Source organism: Lepidochelys kempii, chromosome 2, assembly GCF_965140265.1.
Source record: "Lepidochelys kempii isolate rLepKem1 chromosome 2, rLepKem1.hap2, whole genome shotgun sequence".
Lineage (NCBI taxonomy): Eukaryota > Metazoa > Chordata > Testudines > Cheloniidae > Lepidochelys > Lepidochelys kempii.
The window spans coordinates 194,374,759-194,390,430 of record NC_133257.1 but is presented as its reverse complement, the minus strand read 5'-3'; the positions used below and the strand labels follow the sequence as shown (position 1 = coordinate 194,390,430).

The window sequence follows — 15,672 nt, the reverse complement described above, 5'->3', positions numbered from 1 at the left end:
ACTATGTATAATTCGATATGGAATCTATTCCCACAAGAGATCATTGAGGCAAAAAGCTTAGCAGATTTCAAAATGAAATTAGCAATTTTTTGTATGGATAACAAGAAAAATCTAGAATCACAGTAGTAAACACTAAATAAATGAACCAAGAAAAGCCACCAAACAGTTTTGGAAGGGCTTAAGCCAATTTCTAACTACTGAGGGTTAGGAGGGAGTATTTCTGGAGGCAGATTCTCTCATAACTGCCTGCTGCAGTTTTCTTGCGTCTTCCTCTGAAACATCTGGTGTTGGCTACTGTATTAATTATGTTATTAAACTGATCAACTGAACACACACAATTATTTCATCTGCATCCTAATCAAAAGACAGTTGTGTCTGAGCAAAACACAACTTTATTTCCTCAAACAAACTAGATTTATACTCCACTTCTAACACCAACGTCTTTGAGAATAAAGCATCATTTATGCCTTATCACGTCAGAACTCAAAGTGAATACATTTGGTTTCATATTCCTATTGAGCCTTAGTTCTCAACCTTAACATGAAGGGAGAGTGACAAGCAAAAAGTTACTGCATTTTAAAAAAAACAAATCTGAGTCTTTTCATTGTAATGTATTTTTTTAATTTTTATTGAGTGTTAATCAAGTGATATCTAGGGCAGCTTGAAACAAATTGTGTTTTAATAGTCCATTCACCACATATTTTTTAAAACAGTCCTAATAATTTTTGCTTTAATACTTTTGCAATTCTCCATAGATGTAGGGCCAAACACTTCCTTATGTCAAGTATAAGGTTATTTGCTAATAAGTGTGTAGGCCCTTTTTTCCTCTTGGAAAGACACAAAATAGTTCAGCATAATTGGCAGTCTCCTCAAGGGAAGCAGCATAGTGTGTGTATAAATAGTGTCTGCTGTCAGCTCCTCACATTTAACTGAACACTTGATTGCTGTGAGCATTCCCAGCAGCATGCTGAACTGAATAACTGAACATTCCAGGTATACCAATGTTAGTAAGAATGACAGATGTCATGAACAGGCAAAAGCTGAAGGAGTTAAATACAAAGGAAATATTCACTTTTCTCATACAGCACAAAATCTGCTATGGTTAACCAGTTAAGTCAACAATTTGATTACTTTTCTAAAACAATTTAAAAAATCCCAACACATTCTTTACAGACATCTTCTTTCACCAAATCACACACTATTTTAGATTCTAATTTTATGCCTGCTGAAGCAACTACCCATTTCCCTAATTAGCCAGACTGCAGCATGGCTATTTCAACAACAGTATACACGGAGTTAACCAAACAAACATTCATATAAATATTTTAGCTACAATATTTCCAAAGGTTAGGAGTACAACACTAGAGCTGGTTCTGTGGCTTTTTGCTACCTCAGGCAAATTCAGAGTGGTCATAAGCAGTGCAAAGTAAATTACAAAAATTCAAAGACTGAGTAAGTTCTTAAAATATTTCATGAAGCATCCAGCAAATTCTACCTCCAGACTGTAAAAAACGGCCTTAAAATTAAAATCTAAAATGCGAGTCTTTAGCTCCATGCAAGAGAGAATGAATCAGGGCTGATTTGTCAACAGGAAAATTTAAGAGACACCATGTTGAAACCCACACCATTAACACGTGACTAAACATTTTGCTGCCTCAGGCGGACACCTGTTGGGCCTATGTTGCATTATGTGAGAGATCTGAGATGCAGTCATGTAACTGCAGTTCCAAATCAAAGCCTTTTGTGAGAGGCAGGAAAGGAGGAGTTTTAGCCTGGTCTCCAGAGGAGCTGCGCAGGGTGCCAGAACCCACACGGCCTGGCGGCTTGCACGCTCAGCATACTACAGAAGAAGTTTACAAAACACAACACAAGCCAAGTGCCTTCCAGCTCTTGACCATCCACAGCGTACAAGGCCAGAGGGCACCTTGACCTCTTGCATATCGCAGGCCCCCAACATCATCTAAACCCAACCACCTAAACTAGCCCCAAGTATTACAGCCCAGGGGACATTAGTCTGCACCCAGCCCCTGAGCAGAGCCGCCCGACCCCGAGACCCCACGAAGGGCCGCTCAGACACAGCCGCCCCGCCCGGCGGACTGCGTTTCCACGGGGTTATTGGTTTAACATCCAGTCTCTCCGAGGGTGCGTCCGAGCTAAAGCGGGCGCGGGCAGCGCTCGTCAGCTGGCCCCGCACAACACCGGGGTTACAATCCGGGCACAAACAGGGCTGCCTTCAAAAGCGCCAGGGGCCCCGTCCACCGCGTGACGGGAAAGCGCCGCCCCCGGCCTCGCTCCCCGGGGCAGCGGGATGATTTAAATGAGTCACGTGGAAACCGCTCACTGCCTGGGGCCGTTAGCACGTTCAACGGGCCGCTCCCGAGGGGTCGTAGGCCTCGGAAGGGCCCGCGGGCGCAGAACCCCGCGCGCCTCCTTACCTCAGCGTCGTGACAGCGGCCCCCGCCTGCCGGGGCTCGGTCCCCATCGCGGGGCACGGGCGCAGGGACCTGACACTAGTGACCCGCCCCCCCGCTCCCGACAGGGAGAAGGAGGAGCGGCCTGAGGGGCGGGGTCGCCGCCGTCACCTTCCCACCTCCCGGGCCGGTTCCTCCTCCGGCTCCGCCCACGCTCCGGGTCGCGCGCTGGTCCGGGGTCGCGCGCAGCCGCGTCACCTCGCGCATTTCTCCAACCTGCGACCAAGAGAGACAGCAAGTGTAGCCGCGCATGCGCGAGAGCTCGGCCGGGCCCCAGCGGCGGCTGTTGACCTCTCGGAGGCAGAACGTGACGCTCCAGCTGCCGAGCGACGGCGGAGCCCGGCCCCCAGCCCCGCAAACGCGATGAACGGACTCTCCCCGCCCCCCCCCTTGGGCCTTGCCGCCGTTACCGGGCTCCTCCGCAGCGGCAGGCCCCAGGCTCGCGACGCCGGCGCCCCGCAGTCCCATCCCAGCGCCGGTGACTTCAGCCCAGCGGAACCGGCCGGAGTTTAGCGGGCTCCTCAGGCTTCCACCGCTCCAGCAAGGAAGCGCGCGCGTCACGTCGGGGGTTTCGCCCTGTTACCTCGAAGGCCTCGCCTGTAACCGCACACGCCGCAGCAGCTGTGCGGGGCCGCCGGCCGCGCGCCCCTGAGCTCCCGCTGCTGCGAGTTCCTCCTCCCCGGGAGTTTGCGAGTGGGGGCTTGGCAATGTCTCCACCCACGCACCGGGAGTAGCTAGCCTGGCTGGGGAGCCCCACGCTGCTCTGTCTCTGAGCTGGAAATCAATTTTCACTGCTTGTGAACGCAGCTACCCAGCAACAGGAGTCTGGTGGCACCTTAAAGACTAACCCCTTTATTTGGGCATACGCTTTCGTGGGTAAAAAACCCACATCAAGAAGTGGGTTTTTTACTCACGAAGGCGTATGCCCAAACAAATCTGTTTATCTTTAAGGGGCCCCGAGATACCTTGTTGTTTTTTGTGGATACAGACTAACACAGCTACTGCTCTGATACATGGCAGCTACCCAGCAATTGATACTTATTCCTGCGCTAGAAGTGTGGGGGGGGGGGGGGGAGAAAACCTGGATTTGTGCTGGAAATGGCCCAACTGGATTATCATACACATTGTAAGGCCAGTGATCACTTTAGATAAGCTATTACCAGCAGGAGAGTGGGGTGGGGGGAGAGAAAACCTTTTGCAGTGGTAAACACCCATTTTTTCATGGTTTGTGTGTATACAAAGATCTTCTGTACTTTTCACAGTATACAGCCGCTGAAGTGAGCTGTAGCTCACAAAAGCTTATGCTCAAATAAATTTGTTAGTCTCTAAGGTGCCACAAGTACTCCTTTTCTTTTTTTAAAGGGGACACTGTATTCCTTTTAAATAAACACACAAAGTACAGCCCTGAGGTTGATGGCCAGATGCTAATACAGCCCTTATCCTTATTTCTGGCAAGTTGGTGATCAAATAGAATTTCACAACATTCTAATAGATTTTTGAGCACTTTACATACACAATAACAATGGTGTTTGGGATTCAATGCAAAGCATAAACATATAGTTAAATTCAGTAGTAATAGGCAATATATGAAGTCCATGAATATTACCTAGAATTGACAGAATTTTATTTTTTTCATAATTTTGATGGATATTGATTATTTTTGAACTTTTTTTTATTTTTATCAATTTAAATGTTAAATTGTGGGACGTTAGGGCAAGGGTCACAAAATATTTAAAGAGTTAATATTCAAAAAGTTAAAAGCGTTGTAACTATTACAACATGTCAGCATTACATGTAAATCTATACAAAGTATTAGGTGTTTTTGCATCCTAATAAATGCCAGTCAATAAGTCATGTAAGCAAATTGGTTGTATAATTATGCAGGTTTCTGTGATGTCACCTGCTGATTCTCTCTCTCCTCCATTGGCTTTACCTTTAGTAGATCAAACATTTTCCACTGAAACTGGTTTTTGACAAAATTAGGTTTTTGATTAAATGAAAAATGTCTTTTCTCACTAGATAATTTTGAGTTTCTGTCAAAAAATGGAACCACCCCCAAATCCCCAGCCAAACAAAAAACTGATTATTGCAACAGTGCCTCCTGGGGGTTGTTGTTTGGCTGCTTCATGCCTCCATTCTCCTCTGTGGCCGAAGTTCCCCAGTTATGACCTCTCCCATGATACTTCACAGCCCGTGACTTCCATGATGTACTGCAAGTGCTCAGTAAGAAGGGAGAACATGGTACATCATGAGAATTATAGTTCAGCCAGAGACACCAGCCCACAGAGGAAAATGGAGTATAGAGCACCCAAACGACAACTCCTAGCATTTGGCAGCATTTCTGAATTGAAAGTTTTCAAATAAAATGTTTTGATTTTTCACTGAAAATTTGAAATTTTAAGCAGAAAAACAACATTTCAGGAAACTCAGGGTTTACAACATGTTGAGTTCAGGGAATTTAGTGCTAGGGAAGGCCTCCAGCATCTTTGGCCCATCCCCAAGCATACAAGAAATCTGATGCACCACTGATTGGTTTCATCCACTATATCTGGTCATCTAACTAGTCTGTTCTTTTGGTGCAGAACTAGCAGGAGTTCCTAACCCATGTAGAGAATTCTTAGTAAAGAAGGTCTTGGAGAGATGGTCCAAAGGTGACAGATGCAGGGAAGACAACAAACACCGCATAAAAATACAGATTTTGTTAGGGTTATTGGATGCTCTACCTAGGATGGAGGCAGTTCTATTTAAAGATGCATTTGTTTGGTACTTTTAGGGTTAGTGAGCAGGTGCCACAGGCAGCAGGGGACAAGTCCAAGCATGCATTAGAAATAACTGATGTAAGGTTTACACAAAGAGCATTTTGTGTCCATTTGAGGTATTTGAAAACAAACAGGAAAAGCAAATTGGTGCTGCTAAGAGAACACTTGGATGACTATCATAGAATCATAGAAGATTAGGGTTGGAATGGACCTCAGGTCATCTAGTCCAACCCCGACCAGATTACTATCTGTGCTGTATAAATGCAGTGAAAGCCTTTCTAGCCCTATGGAAAGTTGAGCCTGGCCCACTATTTGTACATTGGTATGACGGCTATCTGACCAGATATCCGTTTGCTGCTGTAATGGAGAAGGCATTATTGGCCTTAGTTCTTAATTTTGGTACAGTTTCCTTCACTATTAGTGCAGTGACAGCCATAGGGGCTGGAGCACCCACAGGGAAAAATTGATGGGTGCTCTGCACCCATCAGCAGCTCCCCACCCCGCCCCATCTCACCTCCACCTCCTCCCCTGAGCGCGCTGCTGCGTCCCGCTTCTCCCCCCTCCCTTCCAGCGCTTGCGCCATGAAACATCTGTTTCGTGCAGCAAGCCTGGGACGGAGGAGGAGGGGGAACTTGGAGCACTTGGGGGAGGAGGCGGGGCTGGGTTGGGGATTTGGGGAGGGAACCAATAGAGGCAGGCAGGGGCAGAGTTGGGGCACGAGCACCCACCGGCACCAACAAAAGTTGGCACCTGTGGTGACATGCACAGCATAAGAGGATTCTGATTCCCAGAGAGTTCAGGCAATAGGGTGCTAGAAACCAAACTGTTACAAGGCTTATGTTTGTCCCTGTCACGGTTCCTCCCCCACTCTGAACTCTAGGGTACAGATGTGGGGACCTGCATGAAAAACCTCCTAAGCTTATCTTTACCAGCTTAGGTCAAAACTTCCCCAAGGTACAAAATATTACACCTTGGACTGGCCGCTACCACCACCAAACTAATACTGGTTACTGGGGAAGAGCTGTTTGGACGCGTCCTTCCCCCCAAAATACTTCCCAAAACCTTGCACCCCACTTCCTGGACAAGGTTTGGTAAAAAGCCTCACCAATTTGCCTAGGTGACTACAGACCCAGACCCTTGGATCTTAAGAACAATGAACAATCCTCCCAACACTTGCACCCCCCCTTTCCTGGGAAATGTTGGATAAAAAGCCTCACCAATTTGCATAGGTGACCACAGACCCAAACCCTTGGATCTGAGAACAATGAAAAAGCATTCAGTGTTTTACAAGAAGACTTTTAATAAAAAATAGAAGTAAATAGAAATAAAGAAATCCTCCCTGTAAAATCAGGATGGTAGATATCTTACAGGGTAATTAGATTCAAAAACATAGAGAACCACTCTAGGCAAAACCTTAAGTTACAAAAAAGATACACAGACAGAAATAGTTATTCTATTCAGCACAATTCTTTTCTCAGCCATTTAAAGAAATCATAATCTAACACATACCTAGCTAGATTACTTACTAAAAGTTCTAAGACTCCATTCCTGTTCTGTCCCCGGCCAAGACGACTACAGACAGACACAGACCCTTTGTTTCTCTCCCTCCTCCCAGCTTTTGAAAGTATCTTGTCTCCTCATTGGTCATTTTGGTCAGGTGCCAGCGAGGTTACCTTTAGCTTCTTAACCCTTTACAGGTGAGAGGAGCTTTCCCCTGGCCAGGAGGGATTTCAAAGGGGTTTACCCTTCCCTTTATATTTATGACAGTCCCTATGAAAGTTTTGCTGGGGTCCTTTCTTTGTGATCGCAGGAGACATCCCCAAACAAGGCTGACTCTTTGTAACTGCAACACTGTGTAGCGCATTGGGCCCACAGGAGGGTGGCCAGGTTAGCAAGTTGATGACAGCTAAGCTCCAGGGCTGAGGCGGTCTGTATTCAGTAGTTTGGCAGGAGAGATGGGGGAAGGGGCAGTACACACGAGGGTGAGAGGATTCAGGAGTGAGCTGAATCCTTGGAGTAGGCTGAGAGAGAGAGGTTATATAATGGAGCTCTGTAACCCCACTTTGAACCCACTTCAATGCCTGGTACGTGAGAGCTGGGGAATAAGGGAAGATAATACTGCAGAGAGGCATTAAATTAATAAAACTGCAGCCTGCTACTTAAATCCATCCCTGTGTCTCTCTTTGTGAATCTGTATGTCCTGATCACTAATTTATGGTAAGCTTCCATACCACATGTCTCTTTATTCTAGCTGAGAAATTTCAAGTCTGGCCCCTACTATTTAATAAAAAAACTAACCTTTTTAAAGAGAAAAATGTGTAGTTAGAGATGTAACAGATATTCAGAGAAAGGGAAAGTGGGGGCATGTCCTGTGTCCCACCTACTAAACATTTATGACTATATACAGGCCAAAGTTCATAAATCTTCTTACTGAAGGAGACTGGTTGGGAGTTAAAAGGGATCATTCAGCTCTATTAAGAGAAGAGTATCTGGAATAAGGCACCTCTAAGCCAGTTATTGGTTCAAAAGTAATTGGGGTGAAAAAGGCATTCATCTGGAAAGTCTTACCAATAATGTGCCCAACGGATATTCCCTTAAATTTTAAACATAGGGGACTAGCTTCAGCAACGACCTATGAAGGGGAGGAATGGGAAGTTAAGCTTTTTTTTTGCTTCTGAAATTTTATGACCATTCAACATTATTTTACTCACACTATCTTCAGCCTTTACTCAGCATCTCCCAGGCCTTTCTGAATATTTGCCTAGAGATACAGGTAGGACAGGATCTATTTCATTTTTTATGTAGGAAATAAACTAAACCTTTAGTTAGAGCAGATTATCTAAAATTACTTATGCAGATGAACTAGATTACATTTTAGTTTTATAAATTTGTGAATATAATGTTGAAACAATTAAAAATTAACAGGAGGGTAAAATATATGCTGTAGGTCCATGAAAGCATAGAGGCCTCGCACACTGAAAACATCAGAACTGCAAATAATCCCTGCATGCCCATATCATTTAAAATATAGGTATGGGGGAAAACAAATAGGCTGTAAGGGAGAGAAGATGACTCACCACATAGTTGCATAAGATTCTCCAAAATCATAAAGGAGTTCTGAATAAAAGACTTTTGGTTTATATGCTTGGGGATTTGTGTTCCATGTAATTTAAGCAGAACTTTTCTCATAGGAATTTCTCCAATGGTGTGCATGTCTAGCTATGTTTTAATGGACTGGATCAAACAGAACTGTCTAATCTCTTAAATTCAGAAGCTTGATAGGCAGCTAAGAAAAATGGCAGTTTGCATCTTAGAAAAAATGACAAGGCAGATAAGAAAGGGAGGTGTCATTTCTATTGGATGTCTGGCATTTCTTAGGTAAGCGCCAAGATGCGAGTTCTGTTCTACACTATTTTGTTCATTATATTGTTACTTCAGTTTCCCAACTCACTTCCACTTCAGATGGAAGTCTGTGTCCTGTCTGACAAGTAGATTGTGAGCTCTCTGTGACAGAAACTGTTCTATTGTTTGTACAATGCTTATAGGGTTCCTAGTCACTAGCATAATTCAAATAAATAGTGATTGGTGGTTTAAAAATACTCAAAATAGAAAAAATATGGCTACTTCAAAAAGTAACCTAGATATTCTGAAGAACTAAAACAAATGAAAATCTATTATGATTCTCATTTCTCAGTTGGAAAAAGGAAATAGTTAACTGGCAGCTGTGGAGGATATTCAACCATATTCAGAGTATTTCTGATGTCAGTCACTGGAGGCTAAAGTGACTCTAGTGAGGTAATCTATGCAATGATACCTGCCTCAAGAAAAAAGTTATTCTGGTCCTATGTTATCTCTGAAAATCTATAAACATTCCAAAAACAGGTTAAGATTTGAAACCTTATCTAATCAAGTGTTGACTCTTACAGTTAATCAATAACAGTCTGAACACAGTGGGAACTATCTATTGATTTATTATTTTCAACAATGATTACTTCAACTATTCAAAAAAAGAAAAAAGAAAAAAAAAGAAGTCTTTACCAACTAATGACTACTGAAAAGCCAGACCTTTCCAGCCCATTTCATATTCTCTTTCAGCCATTTTAGAGCAGAATTATGTTCCAAACTGTAAACCTGTTCCATATTAATATTCATTGTCATGTGCTTAAGAAAAAGCTTTGGATTAGATATACGAGCAGCTTGAATCAGTCTCTCAACTGCTGCTCGATAGTCATCTTTACTCCGCACTTTTTGTTCTTCGGATCTGCAAAAGAGTTTTCACAAGTACAAAAATCATGGAACACAAACACTAAGATATGTCATTCATACATGGTTTTCAGTCATTGGCATCAAAATTACTAAAACAGTAAAAAAAATCCTTGCGTTCATATTTCCTAATGCAAATATTGTAAACTGCTAGACGCTGATAGCTGATTATTCTGAAGTTTATGAACTAAGTTAGCACCTATCAGAAAAAGTAAAACGTAACACATTTTAAAATACTGGTGCTTTCAGGAGTTTAACATCTCAGTGACAAATGAGTCGCAAGCTTCCACAATAGCACACTCCATCAGGAGTTACTAGACTCTGGAGTGGGAGAATTAGAAACGAGTGGTAGAACATCTTAGGCACTGACCTGGCAAGAACTTGGCCATACCTGTGGCTATATTCACAGTACATAAAGTTAAAGGATGTGCTTAAGACCTTTCAGGATAGGGGAAACCTACAAGAAAAGTTATGGTAGTACAGACTTAAATCTGGCTATCTAGTTTGGGTTGTAAAGTTTTACACCACCAACTATAGTTTTTTAAAAAATGACTTGCTATGTCCCATGTCAGTAGCAGATTTTGTTCTACTTCTCAATAAATGGAGTTTCTGCTTAGGGGGCACGAACAAGCTGGAAACTGGATTGCTCCTTTTCCTTCTGCCTTAGGTAGCGCCACCTATGAGCAGATAAAAGACTGGCACTTTTCTTTCCTCAGCTAACAACCTGACATCACTAACCAAGGACTGATCAAGAGTTGAACTATTTATACAAGACAAACTACAAATACATATTAATAATTTAAGAATTTTAATAGAAAATCATAGTCCTAGAAAAGTGTTTAAGACTTCAACTGAATCCCAGAGGCAATAAACTTCTTAAGACACCCTGGGTAAAGAAGGATGTATCCTGGAAATAATCTGGTTGATGATTAATCGATAAAGATTGCCGGGGGAGGGCAGGAGGAAAAGCTCAGAAAAAAGTTATTCCTTTTCTTGTAACTGTTATTCTTCGAGATGTGTTGCATATGTCCATTGCATTAGATGTGGGCATGTCTCATGCAATGGTGCTGGAGAGTTTTCTCTAGCAATACCTGTAGGTGTAGCCACACCTGCGCCCTGATATTCCTAATACTCTGAGCCACATTATAAAGGTCAGAGCCACCCTTGCCCATCCTTCAGTTCCTTCACACTGGACTTTTAGATGATAGACTCTGATATATTGGGGAAGGAAGATGGATCATGCAATGGATGGAACTCATCTCAAAGACCAACAATTACCCAAGCACCTGCCAATGGGCGGGGAGAGGGGCTAGGAGTCTTATGGGAAGAGAGATGCTGAACTGCTTTCCTTAGATTCACATCTTCCCTTGATGCGATAGTCATTGCATAACGTCTAGCAAAGGTGTCGACTGAAGACTATGTTGCTGTTCTGCAGATGTCCCTGTTGTGGACATTTCCCACAAATGCCCTAGAGGCTAAGCATGTTCTGGCTGAATGTTCAGAGAGCTTTTCCACAGGCATGATGCCCTTAATCTTGTAGCACGACAATAAAGCTGATGATCCACCTGGACAGCTATGGTGCTGTTACAGGATGCCCTCATTCATTCCACATAGGAGAAAAGCTGGGAACAGACCCCAAAAAGCTTTGTTCTTTCCCGATAAAAAGCTAGTGCTTGGCCAACATCCAAAGTGTGGAGCTTTTGTTCATCTTTCTGAGCATGTGGCTTTGTAATGAAGACAGGTAACTACAGAGGTTAGTTGAGGTGGAAATCAGATACTATTTTGGAGAGAAACTTAAGGTTTGGCCTAAGCTTTACACTGTCTTCCTAAAAAACAGCATACAGAGGATCCATCACCAGAGCATGAAGTTCCCCTACTCTTTCTGCTGAGATGATGGCTATTAAGAAGGCCACATTAGCTGAAAGGGGTAACTGTGAGCAGGTTTGAATGGTTTAAAAGGGGGACCCCATTAAGACTGATAACATTAAGTTCAACTCTCACTGTGGATAGGATCCCTGATAGGTGGAAACAATCTTTCTAGGCCTTTAAGGGACCTGATGGTCATAGGGTTAGAGAATACAGTCCTACTTGTAACATAAGGGTATGCAGCCAGGTGCATTTTGCTAGAGCTGATTGCCAAACCTGACTCTTGAGGGTAACAAATAGCCTAAATTTATTTTATCAGAGGGGTAGCCGTGTTGGTTCTGTAAAAGTGGCAAAGAATCCTGTGGCATCTTATAGACTAACAGACGTATTGGAGGATAAGCTTTCGGGGGTGAATACCCACTTCTTTAGATGCATGTAGTGGAGATTTCCAGAGGCAAGTATAAATATGCAAGCAAGAATCAGGTTAGGGATAACGAGGTTAGTTCAATCAGGGAGGATGAGGCCCTCTTCTAGCAGTTGAGATGTGAACACCAAGGGAGGAGAAACTGCTTTTGTAGTTGGCTAGCCATTCACAGTCTTTGTTTAATCCTGAGCTGATGGTGTCAAACTTGCAAATGAACTGAAACTCAGCAGTTTCTCTTTGAAGTCTGGTCCTGAAGTTTTTTTTGCTGCGGATTGCTACCTTTAAATCTGCTATTGTATGTCCAGGGAGATTGAAGTGTTCTCCTACAGGTTTTTGTACATTGCCATTCCTAATATCTGATTTGTGTTCATTTATCCTTTTACGTAGGGACTGTCCAGTTTGACCGATGTACATAGCAGAGGGGCATTGCTGGCAGATGATGGCGTATATTACATTGGCGGATGTGCAGGTGAATGAACCGGTGATGGTTTGGCTGATCTGGTTAGGTCTGCTATGTACATGTAGGTGTGATGCTCTGATGCTCCTATCACCAGCAGGAGAGTGAATTTGTGTGTGGGGGGGTGGAGGGTGAGAAAACCTGGATTTGTGCTGGAAATGGCCCAACCTGATGATCACTTTAGATAAGCTATTACCAGCAGGACAGTGGGGTGGGAGGAGGTATTGTTTCATATTCTCTGTGTGTATATAAAGTCTGCTGCAGTTTCCACGGTATGCATCCGATGAAGTGAGCTGTAGCTCACGAAAGCTCATGCTCAAATAAATTGGTTAGTCTCTAAGGTGCCACAAGTACTCCTTTTCTTTTTGCGAATACAGACTAACACGGCTGTTACTCTGAAACTTCTTTTTATGTGCTGATGAGAGTGACCCCACCCCTTCCAGTCCAGGTACTGATATACTCGTACATCTTGATGGCAGAAACAGGCTGCTACTACCACCATGCATTTGGTGAAAACATTCAGCGTGGCTAACAGGCCAAACGAGAATTGTAAAACGGAGGTGGTGTTCTTCTGTGAACTTCAGAAATTTCCTGGGGCCAGGGTGGATTGCTACATGGAAATAAGCTTTCCTCAAAGTTGAGGGCAGCATACCAATCTCCCAGATCTAGTGAAGGGATAATAGTTGTGAGGGAAACCATATGGAAGTAGCAGGAGTACAACCCCCTTCCCCAGTACTGAGTAGGCGTCTCAAAGAATGTAGAGTCTGCACTTTCTTGCTTTAGTAAATTCATGAGATGGATCCCTGAAGGGGGACAGGGAAGGTGTAAGAGAGACAAGAACTGCAGAGTATATCCTGATTCCACCATGCTTATCACCTACTTATCTGAAGTGATGAACTACGACGCACTTAGGAAATGTGACAACCTGTTCCTGAAGGATGGGTGATTCTCTGGTATGCTGTCCTTGATGAAGGATTCTAACACTGCTTTGAGGCATGTGGATGCCTCCATTGCTGCTTGTGATTCTGCCTGTACTGATCTGCCTGTCTAGGCATTGTAATACTGCTGCCTCGGTGGAAATGGAGAACAAAACTTTGTTCTTTTCAGGGCTGGTGTGTACAGACTCAGTGATTTCAGCACTGCCTTTGAATCTTTTAGCATACTTAGAGCTTCATCAGTCTTTGAGGAAAATAAGGCACAACCCTCAAAGGGGAGATCTTCAATAGCTTGTTGTACTTTTTCAGGAATCCCTGATCACTGCAGTCACAATGAGCAGCACATGGTTACTACTGCCATTGCCATGACTCTTGCAGCTGAATCTGCAGCATCCAAGGAAGCCTGCAGTGCAGACCTTCCAGCCAGATAAACTTCCACAAGGAGAGACTGGAACTCACTCTGGGAGTTCTCTAGCAGCTTGTTAAGGAATTTGGCCAATTTATCCCAATTGGAATAATTACAATGGGCCAAAAGGGCTTGACTATTCACTATGCATAGTTGTAACCCTGCAGCTGAATAAATCTGCCAATAAACGTCCAATATTTTTTGTGTTTTTGTCTTTGGGATTTACTTTTGCTCTACCTGAGTGGTGTCTTTCATTTAATACCACCACTGCCAGGGAGCCCAACATGGGGTACTGATAAATCAGTTTATACCTTTATGAAGGAACTTGGTTTTTGCACTCCGCGCACTTTTCTGTCAGTGTGAGGGATGACAGAGTTTGGCATAAGGCTTTCATAGGCTACATAATTACCTCATTTATAGGGAGAGCAACCTTCCCTGATGTAGCTGGGTGCAAAATGTCTGAGTTTCTGGGGATTTTCCTCCACAACTTTTATTGGTATAAAATGATGGAGTTGGTATGGTAACGGAGGCTAGCTGCATCTAAACCAGGCACTCCATTCTCTCGATCTGCTCGTCAGGATTACTCCTATGTTGTTACTATGACGGGGCGATGTTCCCTGAAGAAAGTCCTGGATTCCCTGAAGTGGGAGATGTAGAAACCCTCTTCAGACTCTGAGGAATACTCTGAAGGCCAGGGTGGAGCAGTACCGGGTATTTTCATGGGAGATTGGGACAGTGCTCTATGAGGGATCTGCAGTACCAGAAGCAACATGAGGGGCTTCCTAGCCATCAGAGCAGAGCAGTTACTGTTGGTCTCAGGGCCAGCATCGAGATTGCTTGAAGTCATTGATGCTGTAGCAGATCCCAGTAATGTGGATTCCCATGTGCAACAGGCTTGGCAAGGCACTGTCTTAATCAATCAATCAACTAATCAATGAGAGTAATTCCAAGAGGCTCAGCAGATCCTTCCCAGCTGCGTATGTCTCTGTGATAGTCAGTGACAAAATGGGATTTTGCCCAGTTGTGAGCAGAAGTGAGGGTTCCAGTGTCTTCAATGAGGAAGGAGCTGGCCTTGACGGACCCAGCACAGGAAGTGGAGTCAACGGCTCTGGTCTGGTCAAGCTGCTACTTGATTCTTGATGCTACTAGGATTCAGCACTGGGAAGCAGTAGGCCAAAGGGCGCACTCCATCTTTGGTATCAGAGTGGCTTGCCTCTATAGTTAAGAAGTCAAAACACTGAGGACTTAGAGGATATGGAAGTTGTCTGCTTCTCTAGCTTCAGAAGCTAAGGGTGCTCTAAGTGGTTGTGCCCTTTGAGGTCTGTCCAAACAAAGGGAATCTCCTTTTGTCTCTTTCCCCAGATAAGACATAGAGGGAGTTCCTCCCCAGATGGGGAGGAACTCCCTCTAGTTGACTGAGATGGTACAAATGGCAGACGAGGAGCAGCCTCCATGAGGATGTACCAGAGGTGCTGTTCCTTCTGCTTTAGTTCTTGTCTTGAAGCCCCAGCAAACTGTACTCCTGTCCCCGATGTGACCCTCACCCAAGCACTTCAGGCAGTGAGAGTGAGGGTTGCTCATGGGCATCAGTTGTAACACTTGGAGCAGGGTTAGAAGCCAGGGGACCTTGGCATAGGGTTCCCTTGGTACTGTGTGGAGTCTGGCATCCATGCACTATGGACAATCAGGGAAAGAAAAAAGGTCCGAGGACCCCAAAACAAGTTTCACTAACAATATAAACTAACTAAAAATGGCATGTTTGCTGAAGGAACGAACAGACAGCATGCTCCGACCACCAATCATGGACTGTAAGAGGGAACTGAAGGATGGGTGGGGTGGCTTCACCCTTTATATCCTTAGCTTGGCGCATGAGGAACACCAGGATATAGAGATGGACACCTCTGTGGGTACAACTAGGGAAAACTCTCTGGTACCAGCACACAAAATGCCCACATACCTACTATAATGGACATATGCAATTACTTGAAGAACAAACAAAGATTACTGGTCTTGGGAACAAAGTGAAGGTCTAAGTTAGCAAGAGTGGCAGTGGAGTCAGAGACAGAGGGAACAACTTTAGTTTTAACTAAA

At 44.0% G+C, this 15,672-nt stretch overlaps 2 protein-coding genes across 10 annotated transcripts in view; both read right to left on the bottom strand.

Annotated features, from left to right (window-relative positions):
• The window catches only part of TCAIM (T cell activation inhibitor, mitochondrial), a 54,510-nt gene extending 51,358 nt beyond the window's left edge, over positions 1 to 3,152 (bottom strand). The window contains exons 1-2 of one of the 4 annotated variants that reach the window (XM_073333346.1): positions 3,055 to 3,152; positions 2,436 to 2,687 (exon numbers count right to left, since the gene is read on the bottom strand). In XM_073333346.1, coding sequence (XP_073189447.1) covers positions 2,436 to 2,482 — 47 coding nt within the window. In that variant the 5' untranslated portion in view covers positions 2,483 to 2,687; positions 3,055 to 3,152. The other 3 variants (XM_073333347.1, XM_073333349.1, XM_073333348.1) reach the window with 3 other exon arrangements.
• A 6,033-nt stretch (positions 3,153 to 9,185) lies between these two features.
• The window catches only part of TOPAZ1 (testis and ovary specific TOPAZ 1), a 99,143-nt gene continuing 92,656 nt past the window's right edge, over positions 9,186 to 15,672 (bottom strand). For 5 of the 6 annotated variants that reach the window (XM_073333336.1, XM_073333333.1, XM_073333335.1 and 2 more), the window contains one exon: positions 9,186 to 9,491. In XM_073333336.1, the coding sequence (XP_073189437.1) occupies positions 9,272 to 9,491 (220 nt within the window). In that variant the 3' untranslated portion in view covers positions 9,186 to 9,271. The remainder of the gene's footprint in view (positions 9,492 to 15,672) is intronic. The other variant, XM_073333337.1, reaches the window with a different exon arrangement.